This window comes from Chaetomium strumarium (genome assembly GCF_033439665.1).
Source record: "Chaetomium strumarium strain CBS 333.67 chromosome Unknown B0T15scaffold_1, whole genome shotgun sequence".
Taxonomy (NCBI): Eukaryota; Fungi; Ascomycota; class Sordariomycetes; order Sordariales; family Chaetomiaceae; genus Chaetomium; species Chaetomium strumarium.
This window is the reverse complement of record NW_026944429.1, coordinates 4,860,270-4,875,042: the sequence shown is the minus strand read 5'-3', so window position 1 is coordinate 4,875,042 and position 14,773 is coordinate 4,860,270. Positions and strand designations below refer to the sequence as shown.

General features: G+C 57.4%; 3 protein-coding genes across 3 annotated transcripts; 1 reads left to right on the top strand and 2 right to left on the bottom strand.

Annotated features, from left to right (window-relative positions):
* Positions 1-5,715: 5,715 nt before the first annotated feature.
* Positions 5,716-6,684, bottom strand: B0T15DRAFT_52008 (WSC domain-containing protein). The gene is made up of 2 exons (XM_062868473.1): positions 6,075-6,684; positions 5,716-6,001 (listed from the first exon to the last, which is right to left on the bottom strand). Exons 1-2 carry the CDS (start codon positions 6,505-6,507, stop codon positions 5,772-5,774), a joined length of 663 nt encoding a protein of 220 aa, XP_062726622.1. The 5' UTR covers positions 6,508-6,684; the 3' UTR covers positions 5,716-5,771.
* Positions 6,685-7,346: 662 nt separating this feature from the next.
* Positions 7,347-11,425, bottom strand: B0T15DRAFT_426510 (uncharacterized protein). The gene is made up of 2 exons (XM_062865650.1): positions 10,632-11,425; positions 7,347-10,555 (listed from the first exon to the last, which is right to left on the bottom strand). The coding sequence occupies exons 1-2, from the start codon at positions 11,052-11,054 to the stop codon at positions 7,514-7,516; spliced, it is 3,465 nt and encodes a 1,154-aa protein (XP_062726621.1). The 5' UTR covers positions 11,055-11,425; the 3' UTR covers positions 7,347-7,513.
* A 1,125-nt stretch (positions 11,426-12,550) lies between these two features.
* On the top strand, positions 12,551-14,191 carry B0T15DRAFT_51757 (kinase-like domain-containing protein). Its single transcript, XM_062868315.1, has 4 exons — positions 12,551-12,893; positions 12,955-13,050; positions 13,115-13,655; positions 13,714-14,191. Exons 1-4 carry the CDS (start codon positions 12,686-12,688, stop codon positions 14,039-14,041), a joined length of 1,173 nt encoding a protein of 390 aa, XP_062726620.1. The 5' UTR covers positions 12,551-12,685; the 3' UTR covers positions 14,042-14,191.
* Positions 14,192-14,773: the final 582 nt, after the last annotated feature.

Here is a 14,773-nt window from a genome sequence, read left to right as displayed (position 1 = left end):
AAGGTGTCACATATCGTCATGTTATGAAGTTTTGGTTCGGGTTTTTTTCTTTTATGGTCCGCACGGGTGGGGAGCTGGGAACGGGACAGTACAGCATCAGCATCTATCTACCTTCCTCGCGCGTCACTCGCCAAACAACAGACCATGATCATGAGTCGTCGGAACAAGAGCGGATAGGGGATAGGCGTTTGGCTCTTAGGGTGTGTTTACACGTTTTGGTCTACACCACCACCACCACCACTACTACTACTACTATTACTACTGCTACTGCATAACCATGATCGAGAGTGAGCAGGTGGAAGCATTGTATGTCGCATGTGGGGATGACCTGCAGATTTTATTTGTGTATGGGCATTGTATGTACGCTGGCATGGACATGGTGTTGGTGTCTTTTTGGGGGGATCCATTTGGTCGCCTGTTGGGATACATGTGAGAGGGTGGCAATGTGACAGTGGTAAAGCATGAGTGACTGTTCTTTACGCAAGTGTGTTTCGCAGGTTTGGCTTGATCGAATGAAGCGCGGCTAACAACAGGACCTGAGGTACTCCCCACATGAGCAAACGCTAATCTGACTCAGCCCAGGAAGATAATGGGAATAGGACTCTAGAAGATCCAACAAGTGAGGTTTGAACGTACAAGGGCTTTATGAAACCTCCCTTGTCTCGGTTCCAATCCGCTCATCAGCATATCGTCAACTCTACCGCGGGAATCTTGAGCGGGTCTTCCGCAAGATGGTTAGGGCGCGCGGCGCGATACATATCATCTGCCTTGAACGGCCGCGGGAATCCGACGATCGAGAGCCTGCGATCCCCCATGACTCCATTGAGGAAGGACTCAGTCAGCACAACACCGTCAATGAAGCCGACCCGCTTGTAGTGCTCGGCGCTGTCCAGCCACTGGAGATGAGCCCAAAGCGGTGCTCAATGAAGCCCTTATCAAGGACATGTGGTAGCCGGGTTAGGAACACAACGGACAGCTTGGCCACGTCCGATGATAATGGCCGGGTTGTCGAAGGCCCCTTCCACCCAGATACTCCCAGAGGAAGCTGTGTTTATCTTGACTACTACTTCAGCACCTCGGAACGACTGGGGGCCTGTTCAGACAGGGGGGGAAGAAGGGATGTCGCCCTCGGATCAACGCTACGGGCAGCAGAGGAGATTTCAGTGACAGAAAGCCTTCCTCTACTATACCGTGAGGACCGAGGTCTCTTTGTACTGTAGAGTAGGCCAGATAGTACGCCAGAGGTTCAAAATCGGACATGACTCCCTTCCAATCCAGTCGTCTTCGGTATGCTCGTTTGGCGTACCACGTATAGATAGGGAATTGGACCGGTCCAAAGACTGACGCGCAGGACCACGAGGGAGCCACATAATCTGGCGTTGCTGCGAGGGCTTGGCTGGGCTGGGCTCTGCACCAGAGCAGTCCCTCTATTAGGCCCGACTGCCACAAGCCAGCGAGGTATGCGTCCGGCCTTCCTCGAGCGACAATCTCCCAAGCGACAGCTTGCGGCAGGCCTGACAGAGCCGGCAGTCGATCCGTGTGCTTGGTGATGGTCCGTGCCGTGTAATCTTCCACCATCTTGTACCAGTCTACCCAGTTGGCATCATCCAACTGCTCGAAGATCGGATTTCGGCCAGAGCGAGCAAATACTGATTCCGTTACGGCGCCTGTTCAACACAGGCGCTCGAGATGGCTTCCACCTTGGACAATGGCATCACCATCCTCGCTGGCCCGATTCACCGGGTCTGTCAGCCCCGGCGGAGGCGCCAAAGGGTTAAGCCTAGCGCTCGAGAGCGCCCGTTCGACGACCATTTCACGACTCTCCTTCCAGCTCTTCATGATGATCTTGCATAGGCCACAAGGAGAAGCCGAGGCATCCACGGCGGCGAGCGTCTTGTGCCATCGAAACCCGGGCGGGATATCTTTTCTCGGGGCATGGCTCGGGCCTTTCCCGGACAAGAGACGCTCAATGGAGTTGAAATTTGAAAACGTCTGCTCCGAATCCCGCGCAGAGACTGCAGAGCGTGCCTTCCATGGTTGGTGGTCGTGATTGCCGGAGGGAAATTGCGGACGGCGTGGGTGCCTAACTGAATGTTCCTCGCAAGGCTCCTAGCAAGGCGCCTTCCGTCCTACGTGAAGGAATCGTCGACCAATGGTGAGTCGAGGATGCCACCAGTGAGTTGAGATGCCATCAGTGTCCACGAGCAGTAACAATACAATGGACACGCTTCCAACGTTACACGATTCGCACTGCGTCAGTCTGCCGCAGTGACTGATATCTTGCCAGCCTCGACGAAGCTGCTGTGAACTTGGAAGAGGGTTAGGGCTAGCCCCTGAATTGCTCAGGGGCGTCACCCAGCCCAGGTTATAAAGAGCTTCCAAGGTTTGGGTTACATGGCTACACAACTATATCTACTCCGTACATCCAAAAGCTTACTCTGGTAACCTTGAAGGGGGCCAACCTGGAACAGTTTGTCCAGCTATCAGAAAACGACGATGGGAAGGAACCCTTAGAGCGCTCAGCGCATCTAATAGCTGGTACCTCGGAATACTCTAGTAGTAGACTGCGCAGCAACGACGTTGAATGGCAACAAGCTTCAATTTCTCAGCCCAATTATGATTTTACATTGTGTAGGAAACAAGGAAACGGAACGCACTTTAAAAAAAGTCGAGGCCAAACATGGAGAAGTTTGTGTGCCATGAGGCCCCGCGAGGAAAGCACCCCCCCTGAACAGAGAACTCCCCAAAACAATATGCAAACCCAACATAAAAGATGAAACGAACACCAACCTTTCTTCCTCCTTATCCTCCGCTCTCTGCCAGCCAATTAGTACCATGCCCGCTCACCATTGAATCACAGCGATTCCCATCTTCTCTCCTCTCCTCTCCTCTCCTCTCCTCTCCTCTCCTCTCCTCTCCTCTCCTCTCCTCTCCTCTCCTCAGAGCCCCATTACGGTCATCACAATCATCCACATGACATGCATCATCCCCACACACCACTACTACTACACCTCGACATCCGCCCTCACCTTCTTCTTAACCATCTCCGTCCCAACAATGACCCGCTTCTCGACAATGACCTTCGCCCCAGTCCTCTTCTTCGCAACCTCAACGTCGCCGCGCTTAGCCACGGCACCATCGCCGCCTGCGCCAGCCGAGTCAGCGCCCGCGCCCGGGCCCCAGTCCCATCCGCCGCCCGTCCACGGCGAGTCACCGGGCGCCCCGCCCGGCGGGTACGTCGTGACGGTGACAAAGGTGGTGGTGGTCCGCGTCTGCGTGACGTAGAAGTCGGTGGTGAGCGTGCGGGTGGTGTTCTCGTCATCCGTGGTCGTGGAGCTGGCGGTCGAGATCGTAGTCGTGGTGGTCGTTGTCGTTGTGGTCTCGGTGGCGGTGGCGGTCGACGTCGAGGTGCTCGTCGTGTCCGTCGTCCGCGTTCTGGTTTCCGTGGTGCGTGTTCTGCGGGTCCGGGTGCTGAGCGTGGTCGTGGTCGAGCTGACGGTCGAGACGTCTGTAGTGGTGGTGCTTGTTGTTTCCGTGCCCGTGGTCGTTGTGCTGGTCGTCTCCGTCCCCGTTGTCGTGGTGCTTGTGGTGGAGACATCCGTGGTGGTTGTGCTGTTGGTGGTGGTCTCGGTGGTGGTAGTCGTGCTGCTGGCCGTTGAGATGACCGTACCAGGGGTGTTCGTGGTTGTGGTGGTCGTCGTCGTGCTGGTTGTCTTGGTTCCTGTCGTGGTAGTGCTCGTGGTGGAGATATCGGTCGTCGTGGAGCTTGTTGTGGTCTCCGTGGTTGTGGTCGTTTCCGTGGTGGTCGTGCTGGTGGTCTCGGTTCCCGTGGTCGTAGTGCTTGTTGTGGAAACATCCGTCGTGGTCGTGCTCGTCGTCTCCGTCGTGGTGGTACTGGCGGTGGACGTATCCGTGGTTGTGGTGCTGGTTGTTTCCGTGCCCGTGGTTGTGGTGCTCGTGGTGGAGACATCCGTGGTTGTCGTGCTCTCGGTGGTCGTATCCGTTGCGGTAGTGCTGGTTGTGGCGGTACCGGTCTCGGTGGTGCTCGTGGTGCTAGTGGCTGTCGTGATGTCCGTGGTCGTCGTGCTTGCCGTCTCGGTGCCGGTCGTTGTGGTCGTGGTGCTCTCTGTAGAGACATCGGTGGTGGTAGTGTTCAAGGTCGTCGCATCAGTTGCAGTGGTGCTGGTCGTGGCGACGTCCGTCTCGGTGCTGCTGGTCGTGGTGGTGGTGGTGCTGCTTTCCGTAGAGATGTCGGTCGTCGTGCTGCTCGTAGTGGTGATGTCTGTTGCTGTCGAGCTTGTTGTCGTGACATCAGTCGACGTGCTGCTCGAGGTCGTGATCTCCGTTGTCGTTGAACTAGTGGTAGAGAGATCTGTGGTCGTTGCACTTGTCGTGGTCAGATCCGTGGTTGTCGAAGTGGCGGTAGTGAGTTCCGTCGTCGTTGCACTAGTGGTGGTGAGATCCGTGGTTGTGGAACTTGCCGTAGAGACATCCGTCGTCGTCGCACTAGTGGTGGTGAGATCTGTCGTTGTGGTGCTCGAGGTTGTGGTTGTGATCTCCGTCGTCGTTGAACTCGTTGTGGAAATGTCCGTCGTGGTCGACAGCTCCGTGGTGGTTGCACCCGTAGTAGTGACATCGGCCGTGGTGCTGCTTGTGGTCGAGGTCTCGATGGTGGTTGTCGTCGATGTCGTCGTCGCGGTTGATGTGTCGGTCGTTGTGGTGGTGACCTGGCGCGCAGCGACATCTGCTCGGGGTTAGCGACCGGCCGGGCACCGCGGCCCGCAGAACGGGGATTTCTTACTCCGAGGCTCCTGGCATTCATATTTCGGTGTCCCAGCTTCGAGCTGCTGCCAATGCTGGTATGCGTCTCCCTCAGTCAACGAGTACACAAGGAGCGCACCCTCGCCGCCGCAGGCGCTGCTGAGGTGGCCGGCACAGGGGACGTTGCATTGGCCCATCTCAACAATCTCGGTAGTAGACTCTTCGTACACGGCACTCCCGCAGATGCAGTCCCTGGCGGTCTGGTCAGCAAGGCGGCGCGCCCAGCAGCGGAAGACAAAAAACAAAACACTCACGTTCCCCACGTTCCCTTGGTCACGGCGAAAGCACCATTATAAGTGGCGTCGGCCTGGCACCGCGCAGCACATGTTTCTAGCGACTCAGTGACCTCAACCTGGGGGCTGCGAGCAACAAACACGTCAGTCGTAGCGCTGAAGCAGCCCCGGATGTGGTATGTCACTCCGTTCGCCGTGACATTCGGTGGCCGGATCAGCGCCGGTGAAGCGTCGAGCTTCTGGGATTCGTCATATTGTGGAAGGCTCAGATGTCTCGGCGGACCGGTCAGCTCGTCCGGGACATGAGCACATTCATAGAACAGATTGTTCCAGTTTTGCTTGAAGCCTGGGATGAGAGGGGTGTAGCAACCCTGGAGCTCCGGGTTGATGTAGACCGGTAGGAACTCGCCCTCACCGCAGCAACGCTGGCTGGTGACGTCGCAGTCGCCGTACGTACTTCAGTATTATCTATCAGTCAGCAGGCGTGGGGGCATGGATGGGGCATCTCGGCCTTCTCAGGGAGCCGTTGGGTAACTCACGCAGACCCGGCATTGCACGTCATGTTGCACGATCCTGGTGAAGCGAGGGACTCTGGGTGAATCTGGGTTGTTCCTTGCCCGAACGTGATCCCGCAGGAGCATTGAACCTGATCACTATCGGTCTGGTCAGCTAGCCCCCCCTCTTCGTTGTTTCCTTCTCGGCGAGTGATACTAGAACTCACCCAGCCGCCGAACCGTGGACCAGCGGATAGCCCATGCCCGCACACAGGTTGAAGCAGGCATCGATATCCTGTACCAGCTGCGTTGCCCGTTGATCCTCGATGGGAAACTCGTGCCTCATATCGAGGTTGAAGCAGCCCAGATATTGATAGTACGCGGCAACGGTGGGGTTGGAGGGGCTGGGAGGCACCTGGTCGCTGGCCGCGTAAGTCGGGTCAACCATGACCACTAGTAGCAAACAGTCAGACGAATGTCAGCTGGCTGGTCCCCATCTCATTCTTCCAGGCGGGGCGCAACATACCCGCATCCTCGGCGCCACCACAGGTCTGGCGCGCATCGCCAGGGCAAGGGACATCACAAGTCCCGCCATCGGACAATCCATCGGGCAGCTGGGTGCCGCACGTGCACGTCGCACTGACGAGTGCCGCGAACTTGTATCCGAAACCGCGGCAAGCCCGGGCACAGTCGAGCGGCGTGACCGTGTTGTTGAGGGCGGAACCCGGGTCGTATCCGGGGAAGCTGTGCGAGGGCTTTACTTCGTCGAACCCCTGCGGTCTAAAAGTGAAATAGTCTCTGGCGGCGTCGGCAAAGCCGCCGAAGCAGCCGAGGCGTACAAAGTTGTCTCCATCGCAGGCCTCGAGCTCGGCGTGGACAGAGCCGTAGTAGGCCTGGCCATGGACCGCGCCCAGCAGAGCGACGCCGGCCAAGACCACTTGGCCTGCGCGGAGTCGCATGTTGATGGCGGGGACCTTTAGTGAGTGAACAGGTCCTGCGTCGGGGGTAATGAAGGGACGACGGTGAAGGCGAGACCGTCAGCAAGGAACGATAGGTAACTAACTATACCGGGATAACGAGCGGAATGCAAGACGACGCAGGCAAAGACTGTCGGCTGGCCCCCTTGGATGCCTCTCACATATCCTCACACGGCCGGGCGACGGCAGGCAATTTGACCCGTAGCCGAACACCGCACAATCACCGCGCTCACGTCGCTGTCGCGTCGCCCTCACGGAATCTTCAGCGCCCTCCCGACGCGACCTGAGACATTTCCATGCTAGGACAGGAATGTTCGACACGGCCAGGGTGTAGGAATGGACCAAGGCATATATATACATATATGGGAAGCATTCCTCACTGTCTCGGTCTCACTTGAGAGTATGAGAATCCAGGCAGACTCTGCCCTCGCGAGAGACGGCAAGCAGAAATGGACCAGGTCTTGGCAGATGCCAGGAGGGAGTAGGACTCGGGGAAAGGAAAAACAGAGAACCTTCCAAGCGCGAAAACCAGGGAGGAATTCACATAGCGGGAGAGCTCGCCGTGGAAGGGCCGGCAGAAGGGGAGTCTCCGCGACAAAATGGCAGCTTTCGCCCAAAAATGTAGTGCATGTTTGATGCAAAAATGGCCTGGGTTCGAGCCGACAGTAAGAATCCGATATAAGAGCCATTGTCAGCAGATGACTTGTAGAGACTGCTTGTGCATGCACTTCACCCGTGACGCCTCTCCACGTCCAAATTCCTCCCTTACTCCAAGACCATGTCGATACTTCAGCCACCACCAACAAATGACAAACCTTCCACCGAGAAAACCCAAGAAGAAAGGTGAGAGACCAGAAAAGAGCCGAGTAGAGACACCTCCCCAACCATTTCCACCTTGCCCACATCCGTTGCAGTATTCACGTTTTCAACCGCGGCGGCGCAGTCACTTCGACCGTACCCACATTCGCGACGTGTTGTTCAATGGCGCCTAGCCATCAAACTCAACCCCCACAACCTTCTCTGTCTCACTGGGCCCTCCTCCCGCATTCCCGCCGAGCCCACTTCCTCCCTCGCCAGCAACCCCTGGCAAGGGATCCGCTTCATCCACAGCAGCATCACCCGCCTCGGCATCGGCCCCCGTTAACAAATCCCTATCCGAACTTCTCACGCTCCTCCCCACCTTCCCGCTCCTCGTAGACGCGCGATCACTGGTGAAACCAGTGCCATCCTCGTCCTCGTCCTCGTCGTCATCATCGCCGCCCCGTTGCTGCCCCGGCTGTTGTCCTCCCGACGCCAGCGCATTCTTCTCGAGTTCCCGCTGCGCCTCCTCCATGCGCCGCCTGACCTCGGCCGCCACACGCATGCCGTCCGTGACAATGTTGTCCAGCACGCCGCGCAGGCCACGGCCGCCCGCCGCCGGAGTAGTAGGAGCGTTGACGGCGCGGCTGCTGGTGGCGCCGCCGATGCCGATGCCGAGGCTCGAGAAAGTGGTCAGGGAGGAGGCGCTCGTCGGGGTGTTGGCGGAGGCAAGCCCTTCGATGATGTGGAACGAGGAAGGGAAGGAGGATTCGAAGAACTGCTCGAGCAGCTCGTCGGCGAGCACCACCATGCGGAAGGTGGGTAGCGTGATGTGCAGCGGGTTGGAGGGGTCGAGGGCGATGTTGGCCTTTTCGGACTGTGCTTTGGAAACGCGACGGCGGCTGTCCGGATCGTCGTTCGCGGACAGCTGCGTCGAGTTGAGCTGCAATGTGGGCGGCGGATTGTTGGGATTCTTCGCTGCTGCTTTGGGGCTGCCAGCTGGCGAGTCCATTGCTAATAGATCATCCTCGTCATCGTCATCGTCATCGTCGCCAATGGCAAACGCATCCGGGCTCGCCAGCTGCTCGCCGGCCGGGTGGTCTTCTTGCAGCTTCGTCGACTCGAGCTTGTCTCCCAGCTCCCGCGCTGTGCTGTTTTGGTTCTTTGGGTGGTCTGGATCGGCGTACTCAAAGCATCTCCTTATGAAAGCACTGACGCTCCCGAGAAACCGCTCGCTCACCGATTGGCCGGGAACGTCGGTTTGGCCGCCGTTTGTCGAGCCTTCTGCGTTCAGTGCGACGGTTGAGCTCGACGGGCTCAGCGTGCCCTCGAGCCCGCGGCGGGAAAGGAAGAGCAGGGCCTCGGACATGCGCAGTATGCCTTCGCGGTCAACCTTGCCGTCTCCGTCATCGTCGTGTAGCTCAAAGAAGTAGTTGATGGTCCCCATGATGTCGCGCTTCCCTTTGATCCGCGCTAGGCCGGACACGACCTTTTGCAGGGTGAGCGACGAGGATGAATCAGTATCCCATTTCTGGAACAACCTCCGGAGAAACTCATGGTCTGCTGGTTCAGGACCCGCGCCCCAGGGGGACAGCAGCGTATCAGGCCTCCTGAAGCTGCCGTAGAAACCCTTCTCCTTCTCGAACGTTTCCCGCCTAGGAGTAGTGGGCGAATCGGAAATGGCCCATTTGCACATGGCGGCGAGAAATTCGCGAAATGCGTCGTAGTCCATCAGACTCGTGCTCGGACCTAGGCCGACCCGCCCCTTTTCGATCTGATCGCCCTCGCTGGCGACTTCCGCCATACGTGACCGGCTGCTCTTGGCCCGCCTTGCCTGCTCCTGCTTGATGATGTGGTCTCGCTGTTGCCTCTCGTACAGCACACCATAGAACCGGTCGTATAGCGCGCCCAGCTCATCGTTACTGAGAAGTTTGCTATCCGGGCCGAGGTTCCTGATGGCGGTGCGCTTGGCAAAATTCTCAATGTTGCTCAGCACGGCGTCCTTGTTCTTCAGACGAAGCTCGGTGATGCTGCTGTGCGTAATGCCCGAAAACTCCTTGAAGGCAACGACCATGAGCTCCTGGAACTTCGTGACAGCCCTCAGCTTCGGATTCTCTGACTTCGGATGAGCCGACTCGTCTAGGCGGGCAAAATAGGACTTGAGGACGGAGATGAAAGCACCGTCGTCTGATGCGTCCAGCAGCTCTTCCCCGTTTATCCTGAGTATCGCCAGCCCAACTTGGAACAAGACCTTGGGCCCCTCCACAAAGAAGACGTCGAGAACTCTGAAGGCGAATACTAGGGGCATCGAGTTGATGTAGAGCGACAGGAACCAGGGCAGCGAGACAACCGACAGCTGAACATCGCTCTTGACGAGGTGTTCCCACAGGATGGGCATCGTCTTCTCCACCAGCGATTCGAACACCTTCTGGTCAAGCAGCGTGCCGTACATAGTCGTCGAGTAGTAGCCGGGGACGAGCCGGTCGCACAATGCCGAGAGAAGGAAGAAGGCCTGGGCCTCTGACATATAGATGAGGAGTGCCGCCACAACGATGTTCATGGCCTGGCAATAGCCAACCTCGGCATTGACCCAGCTGTAGGCGGTCAGCACCCGTCGAAGGCGGCCGATGCCCTCTTCGCTCTGAAAGCCCGGGTATTCCGGCAGGCTGCGGTTGAGGTCCTTTTCAATCTCGTCGATTGCGAGCGATTCCCTGCCAGAGAACTTGGCTAGCGTGTCGGCGTATAGCGTCGGGTTTTCGAGCCTCAGGTAGATGGAGCCCGATGTCAGCTCCCACATCTCGCCCCGTAGCCTGTTTGGCAAGCCCACTCTGATCAGTTTGTGGAAGGTTGGCTGGCGGATCAGCGTCATGTTGCGGCCGTTGTCTCTCAGATACTCGGCCCACAGCCGCATCTTTGCGCGGTCCCTCAACTTCTTCGGGTCACCGGGATATTTGAACATCATGCCGAGGCCAGCATCGGGGGGGGCTGCATTCTTCTTGTCCTCGGGCCGGAGGAGGTATTCGGAATAGCATTCGGCCGTCACCTTCTTCAGCTTGGCCACGTTCCCAACGTTTGCTCGAAGGCCCTTCTTGAGACCGTCGCAGAAGCGTTCGCAGGCTTGTCGAGTCCCGGCAAGCTGGATCGTAACCCGCTGTTCCCGTAGCTCCTTCTTGTCTTTCTCCTTAGCCGCATCTTGGCTGATGCCGTTCCAGGTCGATATGGAGAGAGCAAACTGCAGACGCAGAACGGTCAGTCAGTCGTCGATTCGCACCGTCACAGCCCGGAAAAAGGCGCCCATCCCTCCTTACCTGGAAGTTCTGGCTGTGTAACCGCTCGACTCTCCGGATCGCGCAGAGGGGGAAGGTGAAGCCGTTGCCACCGGGTCCTCCGCCATGCGTCTGGCCGGTGAATATTGACGAGGTCGACGTGCTGGCGGACTGCAGGAAGCTGGACGGCGTGGTCGAGAAGCAGAGGAAGGCTTCGGAGAGATGGAGCTTGCCGGCATACTGGAAGCCCCGGTCTCGGTCTCGGTCGCCTTGCGTTACATTCGCGGGTGGGATGGTGAGCTCGGCGGTGATCTCATAGAGCGGGTGCTGGGACGACGGAAGCCGAAACTGGCTCTGGAAGAGCGATGCCTTGGACGGGTTCTTATCAGATTCGGAAAGGTTGAGGCCTTGCGTAGAGTCCAACAGCTGCTGCGCCTTCTGCACGAAGCTCGAGAAATTCAACATTCTGGGAGATGTTGACAGGCCCCTTCTCGGGCGTCTCGGGCGTCTCGGGCGTCTGCCCCGAAGGCGCTATCGCAGGGCGAGGCTAGGGATCGCTAATACCCGACTAGACAGAGATAGGTAGGCGGATACTCAAGGAGTCAAGAGATGTCTGTGCTCGGATGGCATGGCCCAGCAGGAGCGGTTCGTTTCGAGAATCTTGGAACAAAACAGCCTGGCGATGCGGTGAGAAGGGAGAATAAACCACGATGTCTACAACAGTGGCAGCGCTGAGATCGCGAGAGTGATTGGGCGTTGGAGTGACAGCTGCTGGTGGGATGCATACCAGGTACACTACTCCGTACTAAGGTACCAAGTGCTGTGGTATGCATCGGTTGTGCTCACGACTCACGAGGCAGCAGCACCACAGCCCGCCGGATGTGGAGTCCACATCCTCCCTGCCGGAGACCCCTGGATGCTTGGCATTGCGTGCCCCACCCAAGGCCGCCCCTTCCCGGACATGAGGTCTGCTGTCGCGTCGGTATAAATCACTGCATCCATTGACGGTTCATGTTAAAACATCGAATTTTACTGAAGCTCGACCGTTCTCATATCACGTATCTTGTTGACTTGTACCGGGAGCACCAGTCCGGGCCTCCTCCACTCACCGAGCCTAGCTTCCTTCCGTTCTTTCGACTTCCGAGTCTCTTATTACCGTAGTTTGGCTCGTTCCAAACGGAACTAGGTGGACATACACTACCTAGGCCGGGCAGATTGCCGCAATAACATCAAATCTTCCAGGCAAGCCGAGCTTGCTTCGTTGTCTCTGAAATGCCTCCGGGTAGATTACTGACATGCGTTCCCTCGTCTCTTCCTCTTCTCTGGTCCCCCGTTTTGTTTGCATGCGTTCTCGTTCCAGGCTGTTCCATAGCGAATGTCGGATTGTTCCAGGCAATCGGTTCCGGAATTTGGCGATATTTGAGGGTCCGCTAGTCCTGCGAAAACGTCATCCGCCACATCCTTCTTCTGCCCGGTCACCCCGGTGTCAAGACTCGAAACAACAGCCAAATCGAGCTTGCTGGGGTCAAGCTCCAGTCTTTACGGCGCCGCCTCTGATCACCCTCCATCAAACCCCTCCCCCCTGGCCCCCTACCCCACGTTGTTTAAACCCGCAGGCGACCCCCGAACCGCAGACTGGGCTCAAATCGCGGTCGTCATTCCCGTCCGTACCTCAACCTATCCCATTCACTCCCGGCCCATTGCTATTGTTCACCATTCAAGTTGCCCGTTATTCGTCCCCTCCCCAAACCGGGCCGCTCCACCCTGGCCTTAATATTTGCGACCGCGGGGCTGGCTTCCTCGATCCTGATCTCATAGAGTCATAGCCACCGCCATTGACCCCTCATCTGCTCTTCATCTGATTCCCTGCCAAAGTCACGGTTTCTGTGAGCCGTTGGGCATCCGTTGATACCTTTCACTGCTCTCCAGGTTGCAATACATTTTACATCTCTGTTGTTGCCCCGCAATCCTTTGCTCAGGGCCAGGTCAACGTGTAACTCTCGCCGAACGTGGCCTCGGCTTAGCCGCCGCTTATATCTGTGGAGTGCAGCCAGCCCACCCTCGACGACTGCACACACTCTGTATCAACCAGGGCAATGGCGGCCACGGTTGCGCAGTCCCAGGGCATCAGCCCGGGGCTGCATCCATTACAAGCAGCAGCCTTGAGAGCTGCCAGCAGTGCGGAACAGGGGCAGGGGCAGGGACAACAACAACAACAAAGAGGCTTCGATGACGAGCCCTTTGATATTTGCTCTGGGAAGCTCTCGGTGGGGGACTTTGTCAGGGTGCGGACATTAGGAACAGGTGTGCCTCGCTGTTGATCCACGACCGAGCCTGCAAACGACTTACTTTCCTGGTCACCTAGGAACGTTCGCCCGTGTATGCCTTGTCCGGCCATCGCACGGTAGTGATGCCGAGCGATGCAAGGTGTATGCGCTGAAGATACTTCGGAAGACTGAGGGTAGGGCTTTTCGGATTCCGGGCAGCAAGAGAAAGACGTCAATGCTGACTTTGGTTGATTGCAGTTATCAAGCTGAAGCAACTGGATCATGTGCGTCATGAGCGCCAGATTCTTGCGGATGTGAAAGGCCACCCTTTCATTACCAACTTTCTCGCGTCTTTCTCGGATCGCAACTTCCTCTACATTCTCTTAGATTACGTGCCAGGCGGTGAACTTTTCAGCTACCTCCGCAAACTTCGCCGTTTCGACGAGGACACGGCTCGCTTCTATGCCGCCGAGATTGTGCTGATCCTCGAGCACTTGCACGAGCATCAAGGGGGGATAGCCTACCGGGACATGAAGCCCGAGAACTTACTGCTCGACGCCGACGGCCACATCAAGCTTGTCGATTTTGGCTTCGCTAAGCGGCTAGGGAATAACGAGTCCGGCCACCCAGTCGAAACCTACACGCTCTGCGGCACCCCCGAGTATCTCGCACCAGAAGTGATCCACAACAAGGGGCACACCACTGCGGTCGATTGGTGGGCACTCGGCATCCTCATCTACGAATTCCTCACGGGCTATCCGCCCTTCTGGCATCAAAACCCCCTAGAGATATATAAGCAGTGCGTCTCCCCTTTCCCCTTTGCAACCCCCCTCCCCTTCCCTAACACTCCGTGGCAGAATCGTGGGAAGGCCCGTGGTCTTCCCGCAAGAACCCGTCATCAGCGACGCAGCTAAGGACATCATTCGCCAGTTCTGCACCGTCGACCGCTCCCACCGCCTAGGTAACATCTCGGGCGGGGCTGCCAAGGTCAAAGAGCACCCTTTCTTCGCTGGCGTCGACTGGGATGCCATTTATCAGAAGCGGCATAAAGGCCCCATCGTCCCGCCGGTTAGGTACCCCGGGGATGCGCAGTGCTTCGATGTGTATCCGGAAGAGGATGTGGCCAAGGACGAGTATACCGACGAGATGGCGGAAAGGTATGACGACTATTTTGCGGACTTCTAAAGAAAGGCTTGTTGGGGGCTGCGAGCTGAGGTGGAGTGGTTTTATTGGGGAGCGCAATATACTGAGTGCGCTGGCTTCTCTTCCTCTTTCGACTTGTTGGGTTTGGCTTTAACGCGGATACCCGGCTTTGGGTTGTGCAGGTGCACAGGTGCAGGTGCACAGGTGCAGGTGCAGGTGCAGGGCTACGCATCCATTGCCTTAGGCTTTCTACAGCTTCGCGAGAGGAACGTATTTGACTCGCGAAGCCAGTCCCAGTGACTTCCGTTTCTTGTTTTTACTAGTTCAGCGCGGCAGCAGGTATGCGCAGATTGGGCGGCGATTTGTCAAGGGTTGGCCGATCGGCGTTTGGGTTGGCGAGGATGGAGCATCTATACACACGGCGTGCAGACTCTAAATCTAGGGGTAATGAAGCGCAGAAGCAGGCGTTGCCACGTAGTTATTCTATGGGCCAGATCGGGCTGAATGCGAAGGGAATGAATGGTCTCAGAGGACAGGACCACGTTGACTTCCTTTACAGCGGCCGAGGAGCAAGGCGTCATGATGGGAACGGCACAACAAACTCTTCCACCCTATGAGACATTCCCCGATCAACACCTCAGCGGCGAATACTTATCATGGTACCTAGCCGTGCATTCAAAAATAGATCGTTTATCAACCGTGCAGTGGCTCTCGAGGGCCAGCAGCTCTACCGTAACTTCGCGTACTACCTAGTGTAGATCTATATATAGTCCA